The sequence below is a fragment of the Neomonachus schauinslandi genome, chromosome 1, assembly GCF_002201575.2.
Source record: "Neomonachus schauinslandi chromosome 1, ASM220157v2, whole genome shotgun sequence".
Classification (NCBI taxonomy): domain Eukaryota; kingdom Metazoa; phylum Chordata; class Mammalia; order Carnivora; family Phocidae; genus Neomonachus; species Neomonachus schauinslandi.
Window position 1 is genome coordinate 65219786 of NC_058403.1, and position 16680 is coordinate 65236465.

A 16680-nucleotide genomic window follows, 5' to 3' on the forward strand; every position below is an offset into this window, starting at 1 on the left:
AGCCCGAAGAAGTCTTTTCCATTCAGTTAAGGCTACATTCACCTAGTAACATTGAAAACATTTCTCGTTCTTCCTTAAAAAAAAAAAAAAAAAAAACCCCCCAGGGAGGCACCCAGGTGGTTCGGTTGGTTAAGCTTCTGACTCTTGATTTCTACTCAGGTCATGATCTCAGGGCCGTGGGATTGAGCCCCACATCAGGGTCAGGCTTGTGCTGAGTGAGCGTGGAGCTTGCTTGGTATTCTCTCTCTCCCTCTGCCCACCCAACCATATTCACATGCATGTGCACTCTCTCTCTCTAAAAAGAAAAAAAAAGCCCCAAATTAGCATACATTTGACATCATTACACTTTCCTCCTAAGTTTGTTTCAAACTGCTCTCACAGCTCTTTCAAAATGCTGCTTTCTTTAGGGTTCTATTCAATTTCATTCATTTCAATCCTATTGAATAAACAGTGCTTGGGGCCTGTTAGCTATACTCAGTCTCTCAGAAACTATTTTGTACATTCCTTGGGGAACATTTTTGTTCTCCCTTGATATTCCAGTCAGAGCTCTTTTCCTGCCTGAACACACTTTCCTGGCCAGATAATTTCTGCTTCATTGATGGCCTTCATCCCTGAGCACACCATCCCAACAACCTCCCTTAAGGGGAACTGACTCTGCAGCCCATTGCGAGAGAAGCCAATATCAATGGACACCTTCTTTTTTTCCTTAATGAACAGAATAATGTATATAGGTAAATAATAAAAACGACAAACCTGCACCAAGGAAATAAAGATGCCTCAATCTCTTAATGATAGAGAACAAACCGAGGGTTGATGGAGGGAGGTGGGTGGGGGATGGGCTAAATGGGTGATGGGGATTAAAGAGGGCACTTGTTGTGATGAGCACTGGATGTTACATGTAAATGATGAATCATTGAATTCTACTCCAGAAACCAATATTGCACTGTATGTTAACTAAAATTTTTTTTTAAAAAGTTGTTGAAATCACTCTTTCTGCTGGTGAATATGGTACAGAGCACCAGATGGGAGGGGTGAGGCTGATTATAGTCTTTTGCACCAGACTGGATAAGCAATGATGGTGCTGGGACCCAGGCAGTGGTGGTGGAGATGGAAAGAAATGGACAGAAGTGCCCAATGCCCTTTTGGGTCTTTCCCCAAGACCTTCCTACCTAACTGGCCTTCCTACCTAACTTGTAGGAAGGAAGACCCTTCCTGTGTAGGGCCTTATGCTAGTTCCTTTGTGATTGGGAGCACAAAATCAACCAGCTTCTAGCTCAGTGGTTCTCAGGGGTGTAGGCATCTTGAGTTTACAACAGCATGAGTTGGATGTAGTTGTTCTGATTCAGTAGGTCTGATTTGGTAGGGTCCAATAATTTATATTTCTACCCAGTTTCTAGGTAATGCTGACACTGTGGGTCAAGGTATCACACTTTAAGGGCCATTATTCTAGCTGACTCACCTTTCTTTCACTTACCTTACTCCTTTCTGAGTGGTCCACACAGCACCACAACCTGTATCAAATGTTTCTCTCTCGCTAGGTTCTAAAGTATCCCCTATTTCTGTAAAGAAATATCCATCCCTTAAACTCATGTACCTGGTCCTTCCATCTACTCATATTCCACTCAAACTGCATCCAGTACAACCAGTAAAATCTAGTTCTGTGTAGATTTTTAAAACTATTTAAGTTTAAATTTTATTATTTTGACTGCTATCTCCTCTATCCAGGGGAACTTTAAAACATATTTTGGGGAGAGTGTTTCAGAGAGTGTTTTGACCATAGACTTTATTGAAGTTCATTTTTAAGAGGAGAGAACGTATTGCCTTTTCAGACAGGAAGTAAGAATTTAAAGGTGAACATAGGGGCATAGAAACTAAAGGAGGAAATGGCACCTGGATAAAAACATGTTGTTTCAGGCATAGAATTTTGTCAACTTTTTCCACAGTGAAGAGTTTCTATAATGTACGTGCTTTAATTTAGTAGGTTTTTCAGTTTAAATCTCAGAATCTGTATTATATTAGAGATTTTAACCTTAAAAACTTTACTTTCATATGTGTACTACCTCCAGTGCGAAGCCATGGGACCTGGGTACTTTTCGTATTTCCTCTATTCAGATGGGGCACATATGGGATGTGGCCCAGAGGAGAACAACAACAACAAAAGAATCATAGGGATGAAGGTGCTTTCTATGAACTTCCTATGTATGAAGATCATCCAGATCATCTACAATCCGGAAAGATTATAGGTGTATATACCTTTCTGTGCCCAACTGGAGGAAGAGAGGCTCTGCCTGATGGGCTCTAGTCATGGGCTTGCTTTCTTCCCAAATCATGGGGATAGACCACATGTCTTTGTGGGTCTCTGAGGGGCGCAGTATGATAATAGCAAAGAGTACAGAGTTTGAAACCAGATAAACTTAGGCGTCTTTGTGTTCCACTGTAGGGGTGTAGGCATCTTTGTGTTCCAACGGAAAGGGTAAAACCCACGTCTCACGGCCATTGTGAGGATTAAGTGAGATGTTATGTAAAGAACATGGTAGGCACTAAAATCTTACTACTCTTTCTCCCTGACATCCAAAATGTAGAAAAATCACTCCATCTAGGAAAGTCAGACAAACACTGTGGAGGATAGGGACCCAGACACTGCACTAGAATGGAGATTAGGAGAACAAGGCATCTTATGTCGCAAGATAACTGATGATATATATAATTTGATCATCTTGGGGCAAGACCAACTGGCTACAACCTAAGATGATCAATCAAGTATCTAAGTTTGTGTGGGAATAAGAGGTTTCCTGGGATCTGGAACTTTCAGAACTAAAACCAAAAGTCTCAGGCAAACCAGGGCAATGGTCACATTGCTTACCCAGCAATAACTAGACAATCAAGAATTTTAGATCGTCCTTTATCTCAGTGGGAACAGTTTCCCCTACATATACAACAAAAGCTTCAGATATGGGTTTTTTATGCCCTTAGGTTATGTTTATCTTTATCCTCCCCTCCACTGTCAAATTTCTCCAAAGAGTGGCCTCCACTTACTGTGTCTTTCTGCTCAGCACAGGTCCTCTCTCAAAGTCACTTATTTGGTGTATTTCCAGAGCCTGGCAGAAGATCTTTAAATAGCATAATTAAAAACAAAACAAAACAAACAAAAGAAACAGCATCTTTGTTGCCTGTGTGCATTGTTTTTCTTTTCTCTTAAAGGGATATTTTCAAATAATGTCAAAGACATGGAGAGCAACAGGGCTCTACCACAAATGTTTCCAGCTTCAATAGCACTGTTCACAAGAACCATTCTTTATAATGCTGAAGGTTAAGAAATCATTAGGCTTAGAGTTCATCACCACTGTCCCTCCAGCCAGACATATCCCTGCAGCTGGGGCAGAGTTTTTACTACACACATATAAAGCACACAGAACTAGCTAGACCTGCTTTTCCCTTCCCAGAAACTAGGCTCAACTTTGTGACAGAGCCAGGCTGGCAAATAAGAAGTTGAACATTCCTGCTGCTGGTAGCTTCTGTCTTGTAGCTGTATTCCATTTGGGATCTGCCTCTTCTTTCCCACCTAAAAACCAGTAGGGGACTCTGAATCATCCAGACTCCATCTTTATTCATGAGTGTCTTTTATGCATAGAAAGCAGATGAGCACACTCTCCCAGCCAGGGTACAGGCCCTGTTCATATTGGAATGTGTGTTTAATGGCTTCCCTCTCCCCTCTAAGCAAATACCACATTTTGAATGGCAAGGGTCCCATTGCACAACTGAAATGCCACATTTGCTCTGGCAAGAGCTCTTTGGGGACCTGCCATGAGCAGTGGCATTGTTAGCATTGTTCTTCATCTTGAGGCAGCATTCCAGGCTATTGCTCACACTTTCCCTTACATCAGGCCACATGGTTCTGACTCTTCCCTCTCTGGTCTCTCCTCCAGCTTTACTTCTCCCTACTGTCTCGAAAGTGGTCATACTCAGCTATGTACTTCATGGCTCAGATGCCTATCCTGTGTTCTTCTTTCCCCAGTTATGGCTCCCTCTCTCACTTTTAAGTGAATAATTCTCAAATCTGCATCTTTCCATTCTGTCCTCATCTTACCATCCACATGGTCTGTCATCACCTTAAGCAACTTGTATTAAACTTGTGGGGCTCATCTTTCCCCCCAAAAAACAATTCCCTCTTCAGACTTCTGTTTTTCTCGGAATTACATGCAATATTCTCTATTCCTAGATCAAAATCTTGGCATCAAATTTGACTCTTTTTTCCCCATCTCCAGCCAGAAACAAAAATGCTGTGATTTCCTTGTGATGCCTGCCCTCTGTCTCATCTTGCCTAATTCCACTACCATCAGTCCTACCCCTGCAGCTTCATCGCACTGTCCACGAAGTAGTTTCTTGCTCTAAGTCCTTCCATGCCATCCCTCCACTGCTGGTTAACACCCCAGTCACAGTGTTAAATGGTCCCTTATTGAGCACCAAATAATTCCAGATGCGTTAGCCTCTCATTTACGAATTTTCACAGTAAGTCTTCAGTGGACTCCCCTCCCCACCCCCCGCGCCCGGGAGTGATCAATCTAGAATATAGCAGGAGCCTAACTGAATGCTTAGTTGTATGTTAGAAGGTCCAGTAGCTGGACTCTTGCATCCAGAAGATGTCCTCTTGCCCGATCCTATTCTGCTCCATCTCAGTCCTGCCCTCACAGCCCTTTGCTCTGCTCAATTCCCTCTCTGGCTTTAACACCTGCATTTATCTTCTCCTGGGCCCTGAATCTGTTTGATGTTCTCACTTGCAACTTCTCACCTGCCTCCTGATTCAGGCTTTTAGGGATATAGAACTCTCTGCCACAATCCTCTTTCACACTCAGTAGTCCCAGTGCGTAAGAATCAGATGGGTAAGGTGTTAAGGATGTGAATTCCAGACACACCCCTCACTTAAGTCAGAGGCACAGCCAGCATGGCAGTGCTGTCCAATAGAACCTTCTATGCAGATGGAAATGCTCCATGCTGTGTTGTCCAATAGAGTAGCTACTAATCATATGTGGCACCTGAAACTTGAAATGTAGCTAGTATGACTGAAGCACTGAATTATTAATTTTATTCCATTTTGATTAAATTTAAGTAGCCACATGTGGCTGGTGGCTGCCATTTTTATAGTGCAGATTTATAGATTTAACAAGCATCACAGCTGATTCTACTGAGTAAAGGTGTTTAAGAACTACTTAAACAAGCAGGCCAGGTGAGGCTTATGCTCCCTTACTGGCACACTGCTGGTAATCAACAAATGTTTGCTGAAGGAATGGATGAACAAACGAATATATGAACAAATCAGAATATAATTTCCTTGAGACTTAGGCTGTCTCTTCTGGAAAAAAAAAAACAAGTTGAGGGGACTTTTCCAAATTGAAAGAGTTTAAAAAAACTTAACCACCCAAACGTAATAAGTTGACCTTAAAGGGATCCTGGCTCAAAAGTTTAAAAATTAAAAAAAAAGTATAGAAGATATTTTTTGGCATTTTTGGGACAATTGAATAAATTTGAACACAAACAGCAGATTACGTAATATTAGAAAATATTTTTTAGTTTTCTTAGGTGAGATAATGTTATCGCAGTTACAAAGGAAAACGTCCTTAGTCTCAGGAAATACATGCTGAAGTACTTAGGGATGAGGTGTCATGATAACAGCAACTTATTTTCAAGTGGTTTGGCAAAAATTGTGTGTGTGTGTGTGTGTGTGTGTGTGTGTGTGTGTGTGTGTGGAGAGAGGGAGAGAGAGAAAGCAAAAGTGGCAAAATGTTAACTTTTGGATCTAGGTAGAGTACATGGGTGTTCATTGTATACGTTCTTTCACCTTTCTTATGTATTTGGAATTTTTTAAAAAGTTGAAGGAAAATTCACCCAGAATGAACTAACAAATCCTAAAGTAAAATAAAATAAAATTACAAAATATTTGCATTTTCTGACTTTTGGGTGCTAACTCCACCCCACCTACCCACCCCACCCCACTCCATCCCAGACTAATACAGTGCCGACATTATGCTACAAATTCTCTAGACCAGGTGCAGCAAACTGGCAAGCTACAGATCCTATGTAACTTGCATACATGTTTTTCCTTGGTCCAAGTAGAGGGGTTTTTTAGAAAAATTAAATTAGTTGCCAACTTCAAAATTCCAAGGATTTTTACCTTGATACATTATGTAACAAAAATTTTGCAACATAATTACATATAAAACACTTATTTTACAATAGCAAACATGCATACATCAAGTCTATGAGACAAGTACCATTCTAAGAGTTTCAGGTACTTAAATCATTTACTCCCCACAACAGCACTATGAGATAGGTACTATTATTATTCTCCCTTTACAGATGAGGAAAATGATGAACAAGGACAGTAAGTAACTTTTTCAAAGTTTCACAACTACTGACTCCTAGTGCTGGGTTAAATTGTGTATAGTCTGCCTCCTAATCACTACACCATCCCACCACTCACAAAAATCTGTATCCCCAGTTTCTCTGGAAAAATCAGATGATCTGACAACAAATTCCCACATGGGACCAATTGACCAGAGCCAAGGAGCTAGATTCTCCTGAAGGCAGGGCATCTCTTCTGCTTGTAGAGTCCCCACTCAGCCAGACTCTGGGCCCTTGAGGTCTGACCCCTGCTGTAGCCGTGGTGCAGCTGAATTCGCCATGGTGAAGGACAGTTGGTAGATATATCACAGACACTTGTACACTGCCCCAGACCAACCTGGATGTCAGGTTGTGGGCATGAAGCTCTAGTGGGAGAGAAAGCTAGAAGGTTAACTTGGGCAGGAAGAGCATGTGGCAGTGATGGGATGTACGGATGGGTGGATGTCAGGATAATGGTTGGTAGACAAGGAAGAAAAGTTACAGGAAGCAGAACATATACATCCCATGGCTGGTAAGATGCCCATCAGAGGACATTGTGGGTCAGTGAGAAGAGTGTGGGCCAACACTGCCCATGATTCCATGGCTTAGCAGCTCTATCACCTTGGACAAGTTATTTAACTTCTCCAGCTTCCATTTCCTGGACCATAAAATGGGCAATGACATTCATCTCCAGGGTGGTAAAAGGATTTAAATAAGAGTATGCAAAGTCTCTTTGACTCCTGTTCATACACATAACCAAAATACTTTTCTTACTAATCATTTATATTTTCATGTTTTCTCCTAGATTTACAAAGCAAGAAGAAATTAGGAAGCTATGGTAAGTACCAGGTGCTTATTGGATCTTCATCTTTCAGGGGTCCAGATCTGGCTGGCTTCATTTAACCGTAGCCCAACAGCTGGCAGATTTGCCCTAATGGTTTGATGATATTTATTGACTTTAGGCCAAACCAGCGATGCTAGAGCAGAACCTAGAAGAGATTGACATGGAGTAGGGGAAAAGCAGAGAGCTGAGAAAGATTTGTGAGCAGAGATTTTTAGTTAAACTTTAAAAATGAAAAACCCAAACATCCAGCAATATACTAAATGGCTGATAATTCCTTCCTTCAGTAAATTGAGTACCTATGATGGTCCAGGTGCTGGGACACAGATGTGAACAAAACTAGACATGGCCTCTGTCTTCCCAGCACTGGGGAGATAGCTGGTTAAATGAATGACAGCACACTCACTCTGGAATGTTCACTACCATTAAGAAGACAGTTTGCAAAGAATCATTAATAAAACAGTATGGTCTCATTTTATAATAGAGAGTTACAAAGCAGGATGCAGAACTGTATTCATAGTATTTAATGGGGTCATATAAATCCCCCATAATCCACAACTCAAAACAATTATCAACAGTGTAGTCCATTACAGTCAGCTTTTTTCTTTTTCTATTCTAAACACATCTACTATATACATAGAATAAACTATGGGAAAATGAAGAAAAGAGTGTTGGTAGTTGTTATTCGTGGGTTGTGGGATTATGAGTGATTTTGCTTCCTTCTCTATGATTTTTAGATTGTCCAAGGTTCCCATAATAAGCATGTATAAACAGGAAATAAGTCAATTAAAACACAGTCACAGACATGCATAGAACTTCTCTTTCCCATTTGTTTTCTCTTTCTCCTTGCCATTGATGTCTCTAGGGCAGGGCACGCAGGCCTCTACCTGGGCAGCACAGACATTGTGAGAAATGCTTTAACCGTCACTGCCACATTCCTGTGGAGCCTGGTGTCTCCTGTCTGGTGATAAACTGCCACCTATCCTGTGGTGCCACCTTCCACATGTGCAAAGAGGCAGAGCATGAGCTCCTCTGCCCTCTAGAGGAGGTTCCGTGCCTCAACTCCGAGTATGGCTGCCCCCTTTCCATGTCCCGCCACAAGCTGGCCAAGCACTTGCAAGTGTGCCCTGCCAGTGTGGTCTGCTGCTCCATGGAGTGGAATCGCTGGCCAAATGTGGACTCTGAAACAACCCTTCATGAGAACGTCATGAAAGAGACCCCCAGTGAGGAGTGTTTGGATACAGCTCTGGCCCTCCAGGACCAGAAGGTCCTTTTCAGATCTCTGAAAATGGTAGAACTTTTCCCAGAAACTAGAGAGCCCACCGAGGAGGAACCTACTGTGAATGGTGGAGCCAGCTGGGAGGAAATGGGAGGAGCAGTGGGTGGGGCAGAAGCCAGTTTGGTACCACATGGATGTCTATCAGCAACTAACGGGGAGATGGCAGAACTGAGTCAAGAAGAACGAGAGGTGTTAGCCAAAACCAAAAAAGGGATGGACCTAGCCAAGTTTGACAAGTGGGAAAACATATTCAGCAAAGAGCATGCAGCCTCTGCTTTAACAAGCTCTTCAGTAGGCTGTGAGAGCAAGAGTGGAAACAGCCGAGGGAAAGAACAGATTTCTAGCGACAATAACATGGTAGGAGAGGATGCTCTCAAAGAGAAAGAACTGCAGGAAAACCAGAAGCAGCAGGATTTTCATGCAGCCCTGGAAACGACAGGGCTCGCCCCTTGGCAGGATGGTGTTCTGGAAAGACTGAAAACAGCTGTGGATGCAAAAGACTATAATATGTATCTGGTGCACAACGGGAGGATGCTTATTCACTTTGGTCAGATGCCCGCTTGCACACCTAAGGAGAGAGACTTTGTTTATGGCAACCTTGAGGCTCAGGAAGTGAAGACAGTTTATACCTTCAAAGTTCCTGTGAGCTACTGTGGGAAGCGGGCTCGTGTTGGAGATGCCATGTCGAGTTGTAAACCAAGTGAACACAAGGCAGTAGACACTTCGGATTTAGGGATTACGGTGGAGGACCTACCCAAATCAGATCTCATCAAGACCACACTCTTGTGTGCTTTAGAAAGAGAACTTAAAGGTCATGTCATCTCTGAGTCCAGAAGCATTGATGGGCTGTTCATGGATTTTGCTACACAGACATACAATTTTGAGCCAGAACAATTTTCCTCTGGTACAGTGCTGGCTGACCTCCTAACCACTGCCAACCCAGGGGGGCTCCATGTGGAACTCCACAGTGAATGTGTGACTAGGAGACACAACAAGAGCAGCTCTGCCTTCACTTTCACTTGCAACAAATTCTTCAGGAGGGATGAATTCCCCCTACATTTCAAGAATGTCCACACAGACATTCAGTCATGTCTCAATGGCTGGTTCCAGCATCGATGCCCTCTCGCCTACTTGGGATGTACATTTATTCAAAACCATTTCCGTCCCCCAGGGCAAAAGGCAAAAGTGATCTATAGTCAGGAGCTCAAGACCTTCGCCATCAAGCCAGAGGTTGCTTCAGAGCTGAGTGAGACAAAGAAGAACCATCTCTCAGGCCATGGAGGGAAAAGCCAGAATTGTCTAACCAGCCTGCCACTGGAGGTTTTGCAGTACATTGCTGGGTTCTTGGACAGCATCAGCCTGTCCCAGCTTTCCCAGGTGTCTGTGCTGATGAGAAATATCTGTGCTACTTTGTTACAAGAGAGAGGGATGGTCCTCCTGCAGTGGAAGAAGAAGAGGTATTCTCACGGAGGCACCTCCTGGAGAGTCCACAGAGAGGCAAGTAGACCCTAATTCATTCATTCATTCAACAACTATTTAGTAGGAGCTTTCTATGTGCCAAGCACTGTACTAGGCACTGGCATTGTACTAGGTTCCTGGGAAGACGACGTAATCGCTGAACTCAAGGAGGTCCTTCTAGTAGGCAAGACAGACCTATTGACATATAAATGACAATACAGATGGTGGTACCTGTGTATCTCAGTGTATGTGTCTTGGATATCTTCTGTTTGCTCACATGACTCATTCTTCAACCCGGCCCACTGTGATCAGTCCCCCAGGAGGCTGATCTCTACAGCCTGCCTCAATCAGCCACCTTACCCTCCAGCTTCCAGCGGGGCTAATCTAATGGAAGTGTGTCAGTGGGAAATTGGAGGGAGGAAGAGTGAGCTGACAAATCTATTCTTCTGGCTTCCTCCCTGCATTCATTCTCCCCTCCTTGACACTTAGCACTGACCATGTCCCTCCACTGAAGGTGACTGTATCAGGTGACTCTCTCCACACAATTACTCATTCTTGGTTCCAATGACCTCCTTTCTTCTTCCCTTTCAGGCCCAGGGTATTAACACTCTAGATTGTTACTAGCCCGGGTACTGCATTATATCTTGTGGCTTTCCTACACCCTGCCCACACATTTGTATATCGTTATTTTTGTTTAATTCTCTTCAAATTACCCAGTTAAAGTGTGCCATCTGTTTCCTGCCTGCAGTCTGATACAGTATGCCAACAAATTCTCCTCGGTCCCATATCAACTAATATAAAAAACAACAAAACAGTTTTTGCCTTTGTTAAAGACATTTTGAAATTCTAAAATAATTCAGTCCACTGATCTCTCCTGGTTCAAATATCTATTTGCTTTCTCAAAAAATTATGCTGTAGAAATCAAAGAATCTTTCCCTTTGGAAAAATTTTATTCTTTTTTCCTAATCTTGCTGAACTGCATCATAACTTCTATTAGCTTATACCATACAAAAGTGAAACTCCTAATTCATCATTTATGAGATGCCCTTAGCATCCTTTCCCATGGTAAATATGTGGTAATATGAACCACAAATTGATAGTACCGATTTCAGTCAATATTCCATAACCTCACTGTTGAATTTCTTCCCAAAATTTGGGTGTGTGCAAACTGGCACTGGAGAGTTACAGTTGTTTACACATATTTTCACTGATTGTGTCTAAAACATCTTAAATGTTTTCCATTATTTATTCCCTGAGCAGTCTTCTTCAAAAAACAATTATGAGACTCTCCTTCATGTATCCAGGCCTGCATCCATGTGCTAAACACTGACTGCCCCCCATCCACACGTTAGGGATAAACATGAATAAGAGTGAGATCCTGCCCTTAGGAACTGTAGGGTCTAGAACGTCTAATATCTTCCTCCATAAAATCAGATGCAAATAATCTACATATTAGAAATTCCATTATTTTTTGGCTCGTGTTTGTTCCCAATTCAGTGATTGCTGACCACTCCAGAATATCATTTGAGACAAACTAATTTCCCTTTAGAAAGGAAAAAAGAGAATTTAGTTGGAGCTAAAGGATGCTTATATTAAAATGGCTTTTTTAAAGTAAAAACAGAAATAGTCCTAAGATCCCTGGAAACATTTTTCTTATATTGGAACAATGATAAGAAACTGAAGGTAAAGTGTCAAGTTGAAAGTACGGTATTAGGTTATGCCTACCCTCATAGCCAGATTTTAAAACTAGTGACTTTGCCACCACATCCTAGGTGGAAAAGCCAAAAGGGGCTTTTGTGCCAGACACTTAGATTTCTCCTGAGGTTTCTATTCTAGTGTGACTCTTCTTAGTTAGGATACTTTTAGTTTTAAGCAACAGAAAACCAACTTAACATGGCATAAATAATAAAGGGAACTTTCTCCCAAAGGCAATGGCTCAGGCAAAGTTTGATCTAGCAGCTCAAAAGTGCCCCTAAATGACCTTTTTACTTTCTATTTCTTACCTCTACTTCCTCTCTAGTGGCTCCATTCTAAGACAACAGCTCTCCCTTGGTGGTCCCTGGGGGCTGCCAGCAGCACCCAAGACTGAAGTTTCACAGTTCAAGTGCAGAGGGAAAAAGAGAATCTGCTTCTTGATATCTCAAGCAAAAGTCCTAGGGTAGAGTCTCATTGACATGAATTGTCCTGATGTGAACCATGTGTCTTTCTAGAATGGATCCCTGTGGCTGGTGGGAGGGGGTGGGTGTGTGGTAAGCATTCCCACCCAATTACATGGCTGGCTGGGAAGATTATCAATTGGAAGGGTGAACTAGGAATTGGATGCTGACGAAGGAGCTAACAAATGTCTGAAGCAGCCGCTAAACACTCTCTGGAAGCTAAGAACGTGAAGAACAGAAAGGTATTATACTCTTCAAATAAAGCCAGCCGAGGGTATTGCCCCAGTGTTCACTTTTGAACTTCCATGTTTCCTAACAGATCTGGCAGTTCAGCAGCCTCTTCTCCAAAATCAAGAGCTGGGAGTTTAATGAAGTTGCCTCTATGTCTGAACACCTGAAGGCCTGTCCTTTCAATGTTGTAGAGCATAAGACTGACCCAGTTCTTTTGACCAGCATGTGTCAGCTCCAGGAGCCGGCCCGAGAGAGCTTAGTCACCACCTTTAGAGCCAGACCACGAGGAAGACACACCTGCTAAAGATTCAGATGCCACCATTCTTGGATTCACCCTCTGGGTTACTGAAAGTAGGACAGAGTGTGATTTTGAGGACTTTCTTCTGTAAACTGCATACGTGCTTATCTAGGTGTATTGGAGCGTGCCCTGCCCTAAACCTGAGCAGTTGCACAAGGTCTAAGAATTTCCCAAGCCATGGCTTGTACACTTGCTATAAGGGCCATACTGATAACTTATTTCCTTCCCCCACCCTTTTTTTTTTCCTAAAACGAATCAGTCTGAGGAGAAAATAGATAACTTGAGGCCACTTGAAAGATGAGCCCAAGTCTTAGGAAACAAGAGAGCAGTGAAATTCCATAATGAGCACAGGCCTGTGCTTTTGTGGGGAACATTTTAGTTGATAAGCATTTACAAATATAGGGGGCAGGTAATGCAGGAGTGGGTACTGAGGTGCGTCACAGGGCACCCAGGGTGAAGGGCACATGGTTTGATGGTTCTGGAGCTGGGGTTATCTTGATGGTTAAGTCCAGGTCTTCTTTTAGTCACTCCACTGCCTGTAAGCCCAGGAAGTCCAAGCACAGAACAGCCCTATAAAATGGAGACCTTGGCTGAGCACAGCAGCCTCAAGGGCACCGCAGGCCAAAGAATGAGAGGCAGAAATGAGGTCGCAGAGTTTGTTGTGGAGAATCTTGGCAATATATAGAAGGACAGCCTTGCGCAACGAGGAAGAATCCAAAGGAGACATTGTATTAATGGAGAAAACTAGCACCAAAAGCCACAAGCCTACTTTTAAACATGTCAAAAATGACCTAAGAGTCAAGGTTCTTTTCTTCTTAAAATTATATTCTAGGTGTGGATTAGGGAAGCATAGGCACAAGCCTGAGCTAGCTGAGATGACCACAAGACACTAACACCAACTTCAGCATCACGCAAGAATGCATGCCCGGAGAGATCACACGTTCAGCGAAGTCCAGACAAGGCCCACTGCAGTTCCTGTGACACCAGCCACCAGGTCCCAGACACCACTCGAGTACCTGGTGGGGGACCATGAGAAGGAACACTCCTGCACATAGTAGTTCCTTGTAATTGCTCCTACCTATTGTTGTTCATGACTCCAGTCTGTCAGAAATGGGTGATACGTTGGTCTTGGGTGACAAACAGTGAATACTCATGAAAACAAGAGTAAAATACATAATAGAAACTGCCATCCCCTTAAGCAGGATTTCGCAGAACTACTGACATTTTGAACTGAATAATTCTTTGTTGTAAGGGACTGTCCTGTGTGTTATAGGATATTTAGCAGCATCTTTGGCCTCTATCCAATAGATATCAGTAGCACTCCCACTGCTGTACCAACCAAAAGTGTCTCCAGACATTGCCAAATATCCTCTGGGAGTGAAACCACTCTGGGTTGAGAACCACCCTAAACAATGTCATAGCAGTGGCAGTAACTTAGGATAAGCTTTTTAGTACAATGAAATCTTCCATAATGATCTACAATGGTTATGATTTTATGTAGCTCTTCTTTATTTACTAGATAAGTTTTAGACAGATGTGATTTTAAGTTGGGAGCCAGATGGAGCTGATTGTTTGGTGTGGCTTTATGTCCTTAAGTCATGTGCAAAAAAATACATTCTTTCAGCTCTCTCCAGATATAGCAGAAGCAGGGCATATTGAGCTATTTATCTTGTGTTTCTTTCCCTCTCACCTGAATCAGTGCCATTTCCCCAGCAGTCCTCAAGCAAGTGAGAAAGAAGGGAAAAGGGGGACAGGTATTATGGGGAAGCAGAGAACAAAGAATTCAACAACGAAAAGAAAGAGTCTAGTCAATATGGATGCTTTTTGTTGCCTGGGTCTCTCTCTGAACATGGTCCAGAGCTGGTATAGATGAAGTAGAAGACACTTGTGAGAAGAGTCAAGGAGGTATTAGAGCAAGTCCCAGAGTAGAAATATGCTCATCTTTTCATTATCATGCACCACTTGGTACTAGTTGGTAAAGTAACTGTGTTTCTTAATCCTTTTTTCTTGGTTTATATTTCACATTTGTATATAAGGCACCATTTTCTAAAAATACAACTAGAGTGTGAGCTATGATTTTATTCTGTGAAGATGAGTAACTGGAAACAACTGAACACTGAAGCGGGAAAAAAGGAAAAGTTCTCCTTTTGAATCTAGTTCCCTCCTATCTGGAGAAAGAAAGCTCCTGATATCCACTCAGGGTCTCTTCTCTTACTAGAAAAAGAGAGAAAGGGGAGCTATTGACCAAGGGAGATGAAAATCAGGGGCTGCTCTTAGGCAGATGAGAAATAGAGAGAAAGGAAGAGAGCACAGGGTTTTCTTTCACAACCTGGGCAGCTCAGGGTTCAGGAGAGCAGCCAGGAGACTGCCCGTATAGCTCTGTGGGCTGCACACTTGCAGTCCATCTTTATTTTCCTAGTTGCTGCCTTTGGAGCAATATTGATCAACATCATCAAACACATTTTGTAAGATATCTAATTGAATATGTTGCAGGAAACCAGGGTACTACAGGTATCCACCGGTCTACACAAACAAGCACATTTTATGGTGAGAGGGCAGTTGGAGCAAAAAGGAAGCCTTTTAGAGAGACTGTGGATCAGACAGAAAATTGACTGGATTCATGAGATGAGGCCGTGGTGAGTAGCATGAGCAGCAGAATTACCTGACAGAAGCAAGACAGCTAGACATGGCCTCAGATTAAGAAGGAGCTGAGCAGAGTGAAAAGGAATAGGAATAGGAGCTTGGACAGGGAGGTGTATATAAACAGACTCTTTAATAAGTATCACCACCAAGAAGTCAATCCAGAGTAGAGATCAGCCAGACGTGGAGGGTGAAGTCTGTAGCACTGAAGCAGAAAGGAAGTTTTTGTCTTATAATGAAGGGAAAAGTGAAAAACAATGTGGGACTTAGAGATGTAACAGGAAAACCACTGTCAAAGTCTGATCTATGTGTGATATCAAGTCAAACTGAAGTGAAGAATGAGATTACATATATGTCTGGTGACTTGCCTCCGGATGCTGGAAATTCCAGTGTCTCTAGAAGCAGAAATAAAAGCTGTTTTGCACTCTGGAAGGCTACCTGGGTGAGTCTTGTAAGTTAGGTCTAAAGACAGATTTGTGATTCACTGGCACAGAGGTCATTGTGGAAACAAAGGAGTGTGTGTCTTAAAGAAAAACCAAGGAATCAGCCTGAGGGATGCAGTGCTCACATGAGGAGCTCACCAACTTTATGAAGTCCTAGAGCAATTATGGATATCAGTCACTAATCCTAGCTGCACCTTGATCCCACTGTTTTCTTCATCTTTGCCCCAAATCCCTGACTTTTATTTTGATTTTGCCTAGGATCTCCTATCAGACCTTGCTGAACCCAGTGGTCTGGGCCTCTCATTCTTTCTCATCCCCATAATTTGCTTGATGATTTGCTTTTTGCCCACCACTAGTTATCCAAATGTATTCACCTCTCTTCCTATCAGCCTTGGCCCTGGACCATAGAAAGAATGCTCATAAGTTTCTTCTATCTGCTCTACTTGGCCATCAATTTCAGTCATCCAGCTACAAGGAAGCCTGAACTTTCTCCAGTAGAGGCCATTGTCTCTGACCCTAAATCCTCTTAATACCTCATCGGAGCCTGTGGTCCTTTAGCTTTAGTCTTTTTTTATTGGCCAAATCTCCCTTTTCCTCCTTTCAATCCCCTAATTTGTGTTTCTTCCTCAAGAATCATGTCCTAAAAGAAGGTACTCATTATTCCCAGAAAGAAGGTGGCTGGTCTCTCACAACTGCTGAAGCCAAAAAAGTTGAACTTCCTGGTCCCCTGGCCCCCCACCTTACTGCCATTTTCCAGGTCAATGTGTTTTGGATTGGGTTTAGGTACAGTCTAAGGAAAAGGCCCAACCCTTGATATCCAGGGTGCAGGGCAATGGGCAGTGGTAGGAGGGAGTCTTCTAGATATGCCTGAAAGACGGAAGGAGAATTGGAGCTGTGAGAGAAGGGCCATTAAGGGCTGCATATAAAGTACTATTTACCTCAGCATAGAAATGAAT

The 16680-nt window shown here is 42.7% G+C and overlaps 1 protein-coding gene across 1 annotated transcript; it reads left to right on the forward strand.

Annotated features, from left to right (window-relative positions):
- The first annotated feature begins 7213 nt into the window (after positions 1–7213).
- On the forward strand, positions 7214–12647 carry FBXO40 (F-box protein 40). The gene is made up of 3 exons (XM_021692668.1): positions 7214–7315; positions 8085–9995; positions 12432–12647. Exons 1-3 carry the CDS (start codon positions 7214–7216, stop codon positions 12645–12647), a joined length of 2229 nt encoding a protein of 742 aa, XP_021548343.1.
- The last annotated feature ends 4033 nt before the right edge of the window (positions 12648–16680 follow it).